Genomic DNA, 14,428 nt, shown 5'->3' on the forward strand with positions numbered 1-14,428 from the left:
GTACCTAATAAAGTGTCCAGTAAGTGTATAGTTTACCTATACAAACTTGAAATGACTCAATTTATTGTGTTGTGTTTACCCAACTTCAGGCAAAGGTTTTGCGTCTCTTGGCCACAGTTCTTTTCGAGTGGGACGCTCAAAGGTTTTGCGAAGAGGCTCTTTCTGCTGTCGACTTGGCCAACAAGGTGAAATACGAAAACTAAACAGTCCTGCTCGTGGTCTCAGTCATAGGCGGGTAAATGCATTTTTCAGCACCTGCAAAAACAAATACCAAAATCTGGGATTCCCTGTAACCAGCAAATCTGTCCCAATGTTGTCAGGAGTCTGTGAGCGCCCAGGGGCTGTACTTAAAGATCACAATACTCTTGAGATGTGGGGCCTCCGATGAAAGCGTCAGAGCAGGTTAGTTATTATACACAAAACATCCATTAAGAACCTGATTATAATAGTCGCTGCAGGGCTTTCAAAAAGATGTGTTAGTGGGAGATGCAGAATATCATATTTTTGCATGATGTTTGAACGTATGTCTTATGTTAGTTAGGGTAAAATGTTGTCTCTTCATATACACTGTGCTTCAAATTATTATGCAAATTGGATTCAAGAATCAAAAACATTTTTTTTCATTAAACTCATGGATGGTATTGTGTCTCAAGGCGCTATAGATCATTGACATCAATCTCAGACACCTGTGATAAATAGTCTCCTAAGTCAGCCCAATCAAAGGAAAACTGCTTAAAAGTGATGTTCCACATTATTAAGCAGGCCACAGGTTTCAAGCAATATGGGGAAGAAAAAACATTCTCTGCTGCTGAAAAGCGTAAGATAATACACTACCTTGCTCAGAGTATGAAAACATTAGATCTATCCAAAAAACGTATGTGTGATCATCGAACTGTAAAGCAGTGGCGCAGTGGGAGAGTGGCCGTGCGCAACCCGAGCGTCCCTGGTTCAAATCCCACCTAGTACCAACCTCGTCACGTCCGTTGTGTCCTGAGCAAGACACTTCACCCTTGCTCCTGATCGGTGCTGGTTGGCGCCTTGCATGGCAGCTCCCTCCATCAGTGTGTGAATGTTTGTGTGAATGGGTAAATGTGGAAGTAGTGTCAGAGCGCTTTGAGTACCTTGAAGGTAGAAAAGCGCTATACAAGTACAACCCATTTATTTATTTATTCATTTCATTCAGAGCACAGGTGAGTTCGGGCAGATACAGGCAAAATAAAAAAAAAACTCTGCCAGACAACTTCATCGGAATTAAGAGAGAAGCTGCTAAAAGACCAATGAAAAGCAGCAAAGAGATATCTGGAGCCGGTGGTGCCTCTGGAGTCCCACGAACCTCAAGGTGTAGGATCCTCAAGAAATGTGCAAGTTTGCTTAAAGCTAATATTGGGCCACCCCTAAACAATGCTCACAAGCAAAAATGGTTGCAGTGGGCTCAGGAATACATGACGACTAATTATCAGTTTTGTTTAGTGATGAGTGCCTTGCAACTCTAGATGGCTGAAGCAGCGGATGGTTGGTGAATGGCCACAATGTCCCAACAAGGGGATAAGGGTGTCATGTTTGGGGCTGGAATCATGGGGGTAGAGCTGGTAGGTCCCTTTAGGGTCCCTTAGGGTGTGAAAATGACCCCTGCAAAGTGTGTAGAGTTTCTGACTGACCACTTTCTTCCATGGTACAAAAAGAAAAACCATACCTTCCGACAAAAAAAATCACCTTCATGCATGACAATGCCCCATCTCATGCTGCAAAGAACACCATTGAGTCACTGGAAACTGATGGTGTGGCCACCATTCTCTCCTGACCTCAACCCTATTGAGAACCTATGCAGCATCATCAAGCAAAATACCTGAGGGTGGGAGATAGTTCATATCCAAGTAGCAGTTCTGGGACGCTATTCTAACGTCCTGCAAATAAATTAAAGCTGAAACTGTCCAAGAACTCACAAGTTCAATGGATACAAGGCTTATGAAAGTGATATCAAGGAAGGGGTCCTATATTATTAATGTAACTCAGACTGTTTAATCAAAAGTTATTTCAATCAAGAATATTTTAATTTATATGGTCTTATATGCTACAAATTCAACAGGTGACCAATTTGAGTTATTTACAGCCTATAAAATATATTGAAACACCATTGTGCTTAATAATTTGGAACAGTGAACTTTGAGTTATTGTATTAATTAATTGTAAAAATACTGTTAACATTTCGAGATTTGTTCAATGAAATTTGAATTAAACTCTTAAGCTGCTGATGACTTGAAAATTATACTGACTGACATTTGCATCAATTATTTAGCAACATTTGAGTAAATTGTACTTTGCATAATAATTTGGAACACAGTTTATGTGTATATACATACATACATACATATGTTAGTTGTTATACTCAGATCTTAAATCGTGTTCTCAGGTCTAAACGAGATGCTGAAGTCTGAGGTTTCTCTTGAGGTGTGTCTCAGTACAGTCAAGCTTCTCATATCCGAAGATAGGTAAACACCACTGTGGAGGACATACGGTTTCCTGCAAACGGGCCCCGAACTATACTTTGAATTTTTCTAGGGAAGTGCTGGCCTTTGAGCTGTTGAAACGTGCGAGTCAGCAGTTTGAGTCGTCGCCCGACCTGGGAACTGCTCTTGTCCTGCACATCGAGCTGCTGCTGCAGAGAGGCAAAGAGCTGCTGGGCAAACAGAAGATAGAGGACATCATCACCGGTGCGGACATTGTTAAGGGTCCTCGACGGCACCGCATGGCAAGTTTGTAACATGTGTGCTGTGGTTTGTACTATGTCAGGACACTACACGGGCAAACAGCTGGCACAACAGGAGCTCACAAGCCTACATGCTATATTGTGGGACAAAGCATCAAAAAACTTTGAGGTATGCTTCTTTTAAGTTCTTCGTTTTGCCATAAAAATGTGAGAGGTGTTATAATCCGCTGCTCAGATCATATTATGTTTTAGGTTTTGAGTCTTTTGTGTACTATGTTCTGCTAATGTTTGACTTAGTTACTGGTTGTACTTGTTTATCCTGTCACCATAGTTACTCATTAGATTCACCTGCCTCTTGCTTTTGATGTGCATCTGCCTCTTGATTACTGTCTTTATTTAAGCCTGCCTTCTTTGTCCATTCGTTCTTGCTTCCTAGTTTGTTTTCACAACAGTGACTACTCTGATTCCGATCCCATATTCAAGTTCGCAACCAGCTAGCTTCCATGCTAAGTCTTTGTTATTTCTCTAGCTGCCATGCTGGCTCTTTTGTTTTGCCTTTTGTGCCTTCTGCAAGTTTTTCTGTTTCATAGTCTGTTTTTATGTTAAATAAATCAGTATTTTTTACCTTCTCGCTGTGTCCGGAGCCCGACTGCATCTCTGAGAGAACGAACCCGCATCACGATGCCACCCAATCGTCACAAGAGGCTCAAAATATAGATCCTAACATGTGCTGGTATACTGCCATGTTGTGGCAAGTGAGCATGGAGTCATAGCTTTCAAGTCATGCAAGAAGCGCGTACATAGGCCTGTATTCTCCAGTTTGCACTTAAGTGTTTTTCCACACCCTTCAAGTTACCCACGTTTCTCTTATTTGTATTTTCCTAAACCAATATGTGGGCACGCTCACCCCATGTTAAGGCGACGCCTTTTTTTGAAAATCATTTACTTAAAACTTGTGGATGTCATTGAAATCTGTGAAAGAGAGAACACTTCAAATTTGATAAATCTATCTCTGTGTGTCATGGTGGTTGATAACTTTCTGAAAGCATCTTTGAAAATTTCATTTTGTGTGGTGTACAAATCATTTCAACTCAAGTACAATATAATGTCCAACCTTCCCGGTACGCTGGACATAAGTCCAGCAGCCTTATAAGCAGGTAGGAGCAAAAGTATTCAAGTCAATGGGAGAATACGTGCAGGCCAGATTTGACATATTAGGGTTGCTCCACGCAGTGACAAACTTCAGTTGAAGGCGGATACTTCCTTGTGCCATTGCCATCCATGATTTCATTCCTGAGGCTAGTCCATCACCACCGTAAATATGCTTTCCCAGGCCTGCTTGGGTCTGGCTTAATTGCCTTTGTACTGGCGTAGGCCTCTTTCGCTCAACTATGTGCATATGGTGTATGGCTTCATCTGTGGCATGTGACTGTGGTGCAGGGAGAAGACTGCAGACCACATCATAACATCCTATCCCATATACCGCCATTCTAATGGGAATCGTGGTGTGGCGGCTGTGGACGAGAGTTTGGTCAGTTGGCTTGTGGTTACACCTCTAATCAACATCTTTATCCAAACAAAGAAGATTCCTTGTGCCAGAACCTGCATAACACAGCTAATCCCACTTCAGCACAAGAGAGAATAATGATTATTAGTACATTTGATCTTCCTAGTCCACAGACTATGCTGAGGCTCTGCAGTGGTACAACTACTCCTTGAGTTTCTTTAAGGCGGGAGAGATGGACACCAACTTGTCTAAACTGCAGAGAAACAGAGCTTCCTGTTTCTTGCACCTGAAGCAAATGGAAAAGGTACCATAGATTGTCCTCCGACAACAAGTGCTCCTCATTAATGTGACCTTTTCTCACTGTCTATCAGGCCAAAGAAGCCATTAAAGAGGCAGAGCGATGTGATCCTGACAGCATTTTCACACAGTTCAGCATTTACAAGATAGCAGTGCTGGAGAATGATGTGGCGAGAGGTACCTCCCTCTTCCTACACACCAAAAAGCTCACGTTCAGTCGGTGTGGTCAGACTCGAATCATTCGTATTTTTTGTCCCAGCTGCGAAGGCAGTGAGCATGATGGCACTTCTGTCCCAGAATCCTGAAGCCAACGGCCCCGTGCCTGAGAACGCCACGTCTAAACTGCTCAGTCTGGCTGCTCAGATAGCCTTGGAGGTAAGACGGTCACATTACATCTAAATGCCTCGTCCGCCAACTTTGTAATCATGACTATGAGTAAGTTCTGCACAACAATCACACTGTCAGAGAGGTATTATTTCAACAGTATCCATCCATTTTCTATACTGCTTGTTCTGATTAGGGTAAGCTAGAGCCTATCCCAGATGACATCAGACAAAAGACAGGGTACATTCACAATGATGAATCACACCTGTGGACAATTAAGTCGACAATGAACCTAACATTTTTGGAATGTGGGAGGAAGCTGCACTATCCGCAGTTCACCCAGGGGGTGAACAAGGGGGATGGGTCAAATGCAGAGGTTAATTTCACCACACCTAGTGTGTGTGTGACAATTGGTACTTTAACTTTTTAAGACACAAGGGGAACATGACAGATGTCACCAGGCAGCAGCTGAACAATATGTCTATTAATGTCGTAGGTTTTAATGCAATAGTGTATGGTTTGAGGATGTGTTGATGCTTGTAACAGAACAACCAGCAGGACACTGCCATGAAAGCACTGGAAAGTTTGTGTGAAAGCTCCAAAGACGAAGCTCTGGTTCTGAGGGCTCTCAGGTCTGTGACATAAGGAACATTTCAAATTTCCACATTAAATTAGTCATATACAGTACAGGCCAAAAGTTTGGACACACCTTCTCTTTTTCCTTATTTTCATGACTATTTACATTGTAGATTGTCACTGAAGGCATCAAAACTATGAATGAACACATGTGGAGTTATGTACTTAACAAAAAAAAGTACCTGAAAACATGTTTTATATTCTAGTTTCCTCAAAATAGCCACCCTTTGCCCACTCTTGGCATTCTCTCGATGAGCTTCAAGAGGTAGTCACCTAAAATATGGTTTTCACTTCACAGGTGTGCCTTATCAGGGTTGAGAAGTTGAATTTCTTGCTTTATCAATGGGGTTGAGACCCTCAGTTGTGTTGTGAATGAGAATGTCTGTCCAAACTTTTAGCCTGTACTGTAGTCAATGCTTTATTGACCTGAGACACAAATGGTATCAATTACATGCAAACAAAATGCAACTGTGCATCCTTTTACAGGTGTCTTGTCCGACTTGTGCTCTCTACAATAGAAAAAATGAGTGACGAAAAAAGGTGAGGTGCCTTAATTGTGTAATGTTTGACCCAAATTCACACGTGACACTGTGTAGGGGTGTGAGTCTGGACGTGCTGCTGCCATATTTAAAAATGGGTATGTAGACAGGGCGAGAGAGTGGAGGCCAATCCGTATCTGTGCACCTAACCCACAAATGTGTTTGCTTGCCATCACTGCAGCGCTGCAGAAAATTTCACAGCGGCGGAGCATGACTGTAGAGCAGTGCACGGAGGAAGCCAACTGGTTTCGGAAAATTGGTACTAAAAAACACTCATTACTCTCCTTATCGCAATCTGTGCTATGCTCTCTGGTAGAAAAGTCACATGGTTGTGTGTGTCGCTGTGTTACAGCTTGGAACTCAGCACTGCAGTGTGAGAGCTGCCCTGACCGAATGAGGGATTTTTTTGTGCACTCTTACCAGGCAAGTGCTCTTACTCAGTTTTTAAGTGTAACTATTACAAAACCACAAGGGCAGTGTCAACTGTTTCGGTGTATTGTCAAGGTTACATTGACACGCGTCACATGTTTACACTTGCACAATTCAACTTGTCCTTTATTTAATCCTACTCCCCATCGTGTCACAACAAATACAGGTAGTGATCCTCAGAAGGCAGTAAAAACCTGTCCTTTCTACACAAGTAAAACATAACAATAACATAACATTATTATTATTGGATTTGATCTAGTTTGCACTTTGTCTGTATCATTACTATTATCATTATTATCGACTCCTCTGACATATTCTGTTTAATTTCCTATTTTAATGATGTTAGATCTGTGTTGTTGTTGTTGGGGACAAGTGTTGTAAATTAGCTTTGGCTACAAACACTATGATGCATACATTGGATAACTGTTTCAGATATCTATGTTTCTGTATCCGTACCTATTTCAAATAAACCCATCCATCCATCCATCCATCCATCCATCCATCATCTTCCGCTTATCCGAGGTCGGGTCGCGGGGGCAGCAGCCTAAGCAGGGAAGCCCAGACTTCCCTATCTCCAGCCACTTCGTCTAGCTCTTCCCGGGGGATCCCGAGGCGTTCCCAGGCCAGCCGGGAGACATAGTCTTTCTATAAATAAACCTTTATATATATAAAAACGCAACTCGGAACAGATAAACAATGTGTTGTCTCCTCTCGTCTAGCTCTCTCAGATGTGCCGTGCGGATCAATCACTCCTTCTGGCCCAGAAGACGTGTCTGCTCATGGCGGCTGCTGCCTCTCTGGAGTTCTACAGGAGGTCTCCTCAAGAGGGCAGGGTGGGTGTCGCCCAGTCCCTAAGCCACAACATTGAAACTTGAGGTGTTCCCATCCGATTTTGATATTGGATATCGGTCCAATATCAACAACAAAAAAATTATGTATCCGATTAGAAAACCCAAAATCAGTGAAGTTGGCAAGTTGTGTAAATGATCAATAAAAACAGAATACAATGATTTGCAAATCCTTTTCAACCTATATTCAATTGAATATGAATCAATCAATCAATGTTTACTTATGTAGCCCAAAATCACAAGTGTCACAAAGGGCTGCACAAGCCACATCGACATTCTCAGCTCAGATCCCACATCAGGGCAAGAAAAAACTTAACCCAATGGGTTGAGAATAGACTGCAAAGATAACATATTTAACGTTCGGACTGGTAAACATTTTTTTCAAATATTAGCTCATTTGGAATTTGATGCCTGCAACATGTTTCAAACAAGCTGACACAAGTTGCAAAAAAGATAGAACTTTGAGGAATGCGCATCAAAAACACTTATTTGGAACATCCCACAGGTGAACAGGCTAATTGGAAACAGGTGGGTGCCATGATTGGGTATAAAAGCAGCTTTCATGAAACGCTCAGTAGTTCACAAACAAGGATGGGGCGAGGGTCACAACTTTGTGAACAAATGCGTATGCAAATTGTCCAACATTTGTCAACCAGCTATTGCAAGGAATTTAGGGATTTCACCATTCCCGGTCAAAAGGTTCAGAGAATCTGGAGAAATCACTGCACGTAAGCAGCAAGGCTGAAAACCAACCTTGAAAGTCTGTGACCTTTGATCCCTCAAGCGATATTGCATCAAAAAGTGACATCAGTGTTTAAAGGATATCACCACATGGGCTCAGGAACACTTCAGAAAACCACTGTCAATAACTACAGTTGGTCGCTACATCTGTAAGTGCAAGTTAAAACTCTACTATACAAAGCCACAGCCATTTATCAACAACACCCAGAAAACCCACCGGCTTCGCTGGGCTCAAGCTCATCTAAAATGGACTGATGCAAAGCGGAAAAGTGTTTGGTGGTAGGACGAGACCACATTATAAATTTTTTTTGGAAACTGGGGACGTCGTGTCCCCCGGAACAAAGAGGAAAAGAACCATCTGGATTGTTCTAGGCGCAAAGTGTGAAAAGCCAGCATCTGTGATGGAATGGGGGTGTATTAGTGCCCAAGGCACGGGTAACTTACACATCTGTAAATGCTACATTAATGCTGAAAGGTACATACAGGTTTTGGAGCAATATATGTTGCCATCCAAGCAAATCATTAGTTTTTGCAAATCATTAGTTTTACAATTTGATGCCAGCAACACATGACAAAGAAGTTGGGAATGGTGGCAATAAATACTGATAAAGTTGAGAAATTCTCATCTAACACTTATTTGGAACATCCCACAGGTGTGCAGGCTAATTGGGAACAGGTGGGTGCCATTACTGGGTATAAAAGCAGCTTCGGTGAAATGCTAAGTAATTCACAAACAAGGAGGGGCGAGGGTCACCAATTTGTAAGCAAATTGTCGAACAGTTTTAGAACAACATTTCTCAACGAGTTATTGCAAGGAATTTAGGAATTTCACTATCTACGGTCCGTAAAATCATCAAAAGGTTCAGAGAATCTGGATAAATCACTGCACATAAGCGATGATATTACAGACCTTTGATCCCTCAGGCGGTACTGTATCAAAAACAGACATCAGTGTGTTAAGGATATCACACCATGGTCTCAGGAACACTTCATAAAACCACTGTCAGTAACTACAGTTGGTTGCTACATCTGTAAGTGCATGTTAAAACTTTGCTATGCAAAGCAAAACCCATTTATCAACAACACCAAGGAACGCCGCTGGCTTCGCTGGACCCAAGATCATCTAAGATGGACTGATGCAAAGTGGAAAAGTGTTCTGTGGTCTGACGAGTCCACATTTCAAATTATATTTGGAAACTGTGGACGTGGTGTCTTCCGGAACAAAGACGAAAATAACCATTCGGATTGTTATAGGCGCAAAGTTCAAAAGCCAGCATCTGTGATGGTATGGGGGTGTATTAGTGCCCAAGGCATGGGTAACTTACACATCTGTGAAGGCACCATTAATGCTGAAAGGTACATACAGGTATGACAACATATGTTGTTATCCAAGCAACGTTATCATGGACACCCCTGCTTATTTCAGCAAGACAATACAAAGCAACGTGTTACAACAGCGTGGTTTCGTAGTAAAAGAGTGCTGGTACTTTCTGAACCCGCCTGCAGTCCAGGCCTGTCTCCCATCGAAAATGTGTGGCACATTATGAAGCGTACAATACGACAGCGAAGACCCCAGACTGTTGAACGACTAAAGCTCTACATAAAACAAAAATGGGAAATAATTCCACTTTCAAAGCTTCAACAATTAGTTTCCTCAGTTCCCAAACGTTTATTGAGTGTTGTTAAAAGAAAATGTGATGTAACACAGTGGTGAACATGTCCTTTCCCAACTACTTTGGCACGTGTTGCAGCCATGAAATTCTAAGTTAATTATTATTTGCAAAAAAAAAAAAAAAGTTTATGAGTTTGAACATCAAATATGTTGTCTTTGTACCATATTCAACTGAATATGGGTTGAAAAGGATTTGCAAATCATTGTATTCCGTTTATATTTACATCTAACACAATTTCCCAACTCATATGAAAACGGGGTTTGTTAATAAGTATCAAATAATTGTAGTTGCATGTTAATTACACATACATAGTCTCCAGATTTGTACCCAGTAACAAACGTGTTCGCATCATTAAACACGTTTCAACTTACTAGGTCATGAACTTAAACTAATGAATTACTGTGGCTACCAGGTGTCACCAAATCATAATTACCACTCCACCTCAACTTAAAAATAGCATTAGTCCATTCCAGATGGTTAATTATAAATATTTATTATTTTTCACACCTATCATTGTTTTCTGAGTAAATTAACTTGATCAAGGCTTTTCTAAAATTCCACTCGACAAAATAATAAAAGTAGGTATGATTCATATCAGTGTCGGCCAATTCTCAATGCTGCAATATTTTGGTTTAAGTATATTTCAAACATGCATACAAATACAACATGATATCACAATTTATAGTTTCTCTCTTCAACAAGTTCAAAAAGGAGTTAGAATTAGCAGACTTTCAAATCCTACCCCTTTTCCATTTCATAGCAATTGCTAGCACTTGTATTAACTTCCTGTTCTCAATTAGTCCACAATTTACTCTTTAAACAATACAATAATAAATACTGAAGTTGTATTTCATAAGTGAAAAAAATAAAATGATCAATAAGTAAAAAAAATGTAGTCATGATTATTTGTACTTTGTAAACACTGAGTGCGAACAGTTTCTTAAACTGGATCATGTTAGTACATTGTTTGATTTCTTTACTAAATTCATTACATAATGTAATTCAATATACAAGATTAAAAAAAGGTTTTAAGTGCTGTACGTACATACAAATGTTTTAAATTACATTTTTCTCTGAGGTTGTAAATCAGAAGTGAAAAGGTTGCACCATGACACCCCTTATTAAAACCACCCACACAATCTAAGAAAATCTAATATCAGACATACATTTGTTTTATAATATTGCTCAGTTTTGATAATTTGTGTTAGAGGCATGGATTGAACAACATGTCTATTACGGTGCAGTTGTACAGCACAGCAACAATCATAAACATTTGACCATTTTCAATCCAAGCCTAATGTGTAAGATTGAACACTAGATGGCGGTGATGAGCTCTGAAATTGTTTCCATTTGGTTTTCAGACTCAAGACCTGGTTCAAGCTCTGGATCTCATTCAGTCATGCTCAGAAGTCTGCAAGACTCTCAAAGCAACAGGTACACTGCCTCCACTTTCACCAGAATGTTTATCTTTTTACGTGTCAAATATAATTGGGGGGAGGGAATGAATCCAAAGGAAGCTTTCCAAAAGACCCAACAGACACTCTGCTGCTCTTGTACGAGTTTGAGGCTCGCTCCAAACTGAACGACCCCAAGGTTGAAAGTGTGCTGGAGTCCATCTTGGAGATTGAACACGTGGAGGCCAAAGTGCTGGAGACCATTGCAGGTAATAAATCGTAATAATACGCTTTTTTTTTTGCTGATGTTATGGTCTTGATGTCATGCAGCGTTAGCCATGGAGCCTCCAGCACACTTCCCCTTGCTGTGCAAAAAGGCCCTGAGGGTGGCGCTGTCCGTGCACAAGAAGCAACCGCCGGCCGACCCGGCACAGCGCAGGCACGGCACCTTTTGTAGCGGCCGAGCACACGACAAATGTTCATTGTTTGTGTCTCTCACCTCAGCAAGTGCATCCACAGCCTCATCAAGCTCTCCCTGCCCAGCGGCGTGTCCGACGTGGAGGCCCGTGTGCTGGAGGAGGCCTGGGACTACTACGAGGAGGCGCTGGCCGTCATCGCCGTGTCTGTGAGTCAGCAACCCATAGAAGAGCTTCCGCGGAAGCCTTTTTGTATTTCTCAATGAGCTTTCAGCCGCATGCCAATTAGCGGAAGCCTCCATTCACCATCCTCTTCCTGCCAATTTCAATCTCTGAAAGACAGCACATGATCACTGCTGCTTCACTGGGATTGCACATTTCCCCATTTCGTTTCACCAATTGAAGGAGCTTGCAGGCATTCTGTGAGATGGCGTTTAAAGGCCGGCATTAGAGCAAACACGATGAATGAGACTTTAGAAAGATTCCAAAAGCATCAGTAAAGGTTAACATACTACAAAGTTGACTTCTCCATCTGGCCTTTTATGACGCTTGCCACTTCCTTTCGCCGTTAGCCTGATGACTTCCCAGAGACGGAGATCCTGTGGCTGCTGACCCGGGCCTGGAACACGGGCATCCTGCTGTACAGCCTGGCTCGCTACGCCCAGGCCGAGAAGTGGTGCGGTCTGGCCATGAGCTTCATCCGCCACCTGGGGTCCCTGCAAGACAGCTACAAGACGCAGGCAGGTTACCTTTTTCACCTCGGGGCCCAACTCTTCCACTACACAGGGTCCCGGGGCCACCTGATATATTAACACGGAATTAGTCATCTTACTCCCTATTTTAATTGTATTCAAAAATTATCTCTAACCCAGTGGTTCTCAAATGGGGGTACGCGTACCACTGGGGTACTTGAAGGTATGCCATGGGGTACGTGAGATTTTTAAAAAAATATTCTAAAAATAGCAACAATTAAGGCTTCACGGTCGCAGAAGGGTGAGTGTGTCTGCCTCACAATACGAAGGTCCTGCAGTCCTGGGTTCAAATCCAGGCTCGGGATCTTTCTGTGTGGAGTTTGCATGTTCTCCCCGTGAATGCGTGGGTTCCCTCCGGGTACTCCGGCTTCCTCCAACTTCCAAAGACATGCACCTGGGGATAAGTTGATTGGAAACCCTAAATTGGCCCTAGTGTGTGAATGTGAGTGTGAATGTTGTCTATCTGTGTTGGCCCTGCGATGAGGTGGCGACTTGTCCAGGGTGTACCCCGCCTTCCGCCCGATTGTAGCTGAGATAGGCGCTAGCGCCCCCCGCGACTCCAAAAGGGAATAAGCGGTAGAAAATGGATGGATGGATGGATAGCAACAATTAAAAAATCCTTTATAAATATATTTATTGAATAATACTTCAACAACATATAATTTTAAGTTCATAAACTGTGAAAAGAAATGCAACAATGCAATATTCAGTGTTGACAGCTAGATTTTTCTGTGGATATGTTCCATAAATATTGTTTATGTTTGAAATATTCTTTTTTTGTGAAGAAATGTTTAAAATTAAGTTCATGAATCCAGATGGATCTCTATTACAATCCCCAAAGAGGACACTTTAAGTTGATTACTTCCATGTGTAGAAATCCTAATATATAATTGAATCACTTGTTTACTTTTCAACAAGTTTTTAGTTATTTTTATATCTTTTTTTCCCCAAATAGTTCAGGAAAGACCACTACAAATGAGCAATATTTTGCACTTTTATACAATTTAATAAATCAGAAACTGATGACATAGTGCTGTATTTTACTTCATCTTTTTTTTTCAACCAAAAATTAGGGGATACTTGAATTAAAAAAATGTTCACAAGGGGTACATCACTGAAAAAAGGTTGAGAACCACTGCTCTAACCCATGATACGATAGATCACAAAGATGATTACTTATATATAGGCTTAGGTAAAGCTGATTGTAAAAATAAGTGCTGACCAAATATACAACTCAATTACTTTTACTTACAACTGTGTTCTGCCAAAATAACCTCAATTAATAAATACATTCAACTAAAGTGTCAATATAATTAAAGTCTAAATGAAAATACAGCTTCACTACTTAAGTCAAAATTTGTGCTCACAAGAAATGTATTTGACTTTTGCACCAGACTCCTTCTGTTTGTTTGAGAGTGTCATTACCACAGCTGAGGAACAGATATTTTTTGGCAGCCCTCTAGGGGGTGCTGGCGACCCAACAATGTGCCCTACGGTTAAGAAACACTGGTCCATGTCAATGTGATCCTCTGCCCTGCAGATGTCCGGGCTCTACACTCAAATCCTGGATCGACTGGATAAAGCAAAGAGGAACACCTTGATAGAACAATAGCCACACCTATGCAGTTCTTTGTTGGTAACGTAACCCTCATGTTTAGTACTCATAATCACCTTTATTAATGTTTACTGCAGTTGTATTTACAGTATGTATAGTTCCATGTGGTTATACTCATCTAGTTGTATTTACAGTATGTATAGTTCCACGTGGTTATACTCATCTAGTTGTATTTACAGTATGTATAGTTCCATGTGGTTATACTCATCTAGTTGTATTTACAGTATGTATAGTTACATGTGGTCATACTCATCTAGTTTTATTTACAGTATGTATTGTTACACAAAGTTCTCCAAAGCTCAAAAATACTTTTTTTTGTGCAGCGCTGCAAAATAAAGAATTATTTAGATACTATTTATTGCCACCTCAATTTCATGAGATTAATCAAATCTACTAATGTATTTTTTGATGTGAGAAGTTTTGCTGGTTAATTGTTATTATAGATCAGATTTTTTTACATATTTTTTTTGTATTGACCAATTAAAAGCATGAAATTAAAACATAGCAAATATGCTGTCTCTTGTTCTCATAAACTATTTCTTTGAATCAA

At 41.0% G+C, this 14,428-nt stretch overlaps 1 protein-coding gene across 1 annotated transcript in view; it reads left to right on the plus strand.

Annotated features, from left to right (window-relative positions):
• Nucleotides 1-14,428, plus strand: part of tex11 (testis expressed 11) — a 28,243-nt gene extending 13,815 nt beyond the window's left edge. The window contains exons 10-29 of the mRNA XM_061900272.1: nucleotides 90-185; nucleotides 321-402; nucleotides 2,411-2,489; nucleotides 2,560-2,711; nucleotides 2,791-2,876; nucleotides 4,381-4,518; nucleotides 4,586-4,688; nucleotides 4,771-4,886; nucleotides 5,382-5,467; nucleotides 5,958-6,011; nucleotides 6,068-6,108; nucleotides 6,192-6,269; nucleotides 6,363-6,433; nucleotides 7,159-7,272; nucleotides 11,063-11,135; nucleotides 11,215-11,364; nucleotides 11,426-11,534; nucleotides 11,600-11,720; nucleotides 12,084-12,251; nucleotides 13,804-14,428. Of these exons, the coding sequence (XP_061756256.1) occupies nucleotides 90-185; nucleotides 321-402; nucleotides 2,411-2,489; nucleotides 2,560-2,711; nucleotides 2,791-2,876; nucleotides 4,381-4,518; nucleotides 4,586-4,688; nucleotides 4,771-4,886; nucleotides 5,382-5,467; nucleotides 5,958-6,011; nucleotides 6,068-6,108; nucleotides 6,192-6,269; nucleotides 6,363-6,433; nucleotides 7,159-7,272; nucleotides 11,063-11,135; nucleotides 11,215-11,364; nucleotides 11,426-11,534; nucleotides 11,600-11,720; nucleotides 12,084-12,251; nucleotides 13,804-13,875 (1,989 nt within the window). The 3' untranslated portion in view covers nucleotides 13,876-14,428. The remainder of the gene's footprint in view (nucleotides 1-89; nucleotides 186-320; nucleotides 403-2,410; nucleotides 2,490-2,559; nucleotides 2,712-2,790; nucleotides 2,877-4,380; nucleotides 4,519-4,585; nucleotides 4,689-4,770; nucleotides 4,887-5,381; nucleotides 5,468-5,957; nucleotides 6,012-6,067; nucleotides 6,109-6,191; nucleotides 6,270-6,362; nucleotides 6,434-7,158; nucleotides 7,273-11,062; nucleotides 11,136-11,214; nucleotides 11,365-11,425; nucleotides 11,535-11,599; nucleotides 11,721-12,083; nucleotides 12,252-13,803) is intronic.

The sequence above is a fragment of the Nerophis ophidion genome, linkage group LG05 (assembly GCF_033978795.1).
Source record: "Nerophis ophidion isolate RoL-2023_Sa linkage group LG05, RoL_Noph_v1.0, whole genome shotgun sequence".
In the NCBI taxonomy this organism is placed as follows: domain Eukaryota; kingdom Metazoa; phylum Chordata; class Actinopteri; order Syngnathiformes; family Syngnathidae; genus Nerophis; species Nerophis ophidion.